This window comes from Penaeus monodon, chromosome 31 (assembly GCF_015228065.2).
Source record: "Penaeus monodon isolate SGIC_2016 chromosome 31, NSTDA_Pmon_1, whole genome shotgun sequence".
Lineage (NCBI taxonomy): Eukaryota > Metazoa > Arthropoda > Malacostraca > Decapoda > Penaeidae > Penaeus > Penaeus monodon.
The window spans coordinates 10,011,694-10,012,099 of NC_051416.1; the positions used below are offsets into that span (position 1 = coordinate 10,011,694).

The 406-nt window shown below is 41.4% G+C and overlaps 1 protein-coding gene across 1 annotated transcript in view; it reads right to left on the reverse strand.

The window, feature by feature from the left end:
* Positions 1-406, reverse strand: part of LOC119592883 (carbohydrate sulfotransferase 10-like) — an 18,610-nt gene that overhangs the window by 9,916 nt on the left and 8,288 nt on the right. The window contains exon 5 of the mRNA XM_037941777.1: positions 5-191. Within this exon, the coding sequence (XP_037797705.1) occupies positions 5-191 (187 nt within the window). The remainder of the gene's footprint in view (positions 1-4; positions 192-406) is intronic.

The following is a 406-nucleotide window of genomic DNA, read 5'->3' on the forward strand; positions in this document are numbered from 1 at the left end:
TCGCCGTGGTCAGATTCCCAGTGGAATCGATCACATAGCGAGCAAACTCTTCGAAAGTCGGGAAGGGGGAAGTGTTGTTGGTCACGTGACTTCGGTATTTGGCGATGATCTCCTGCTGGATTTTCCTGAAGCCGAATTTAACGGGACTCGGTCGCATCTTCGTCATCTTGTCGCGGTAACCGGAGAGGAGTCTGGGTGAAGAATTATTTTTTCATTTTATATTTTATTTTCTTATTTATGTATTTGTTCATTTATTTATTAGAAGAGGTGGGTAAGAATATGTGTATTCATATACAGTAGGTGTTTACGTATGGTATGTGAGCGTATATGGTTATACCAATAATTACATGAAACGAACGTAAAAAAAGTAAGAAAATAACTTCACGCACACACGCGCGCGCGCAGG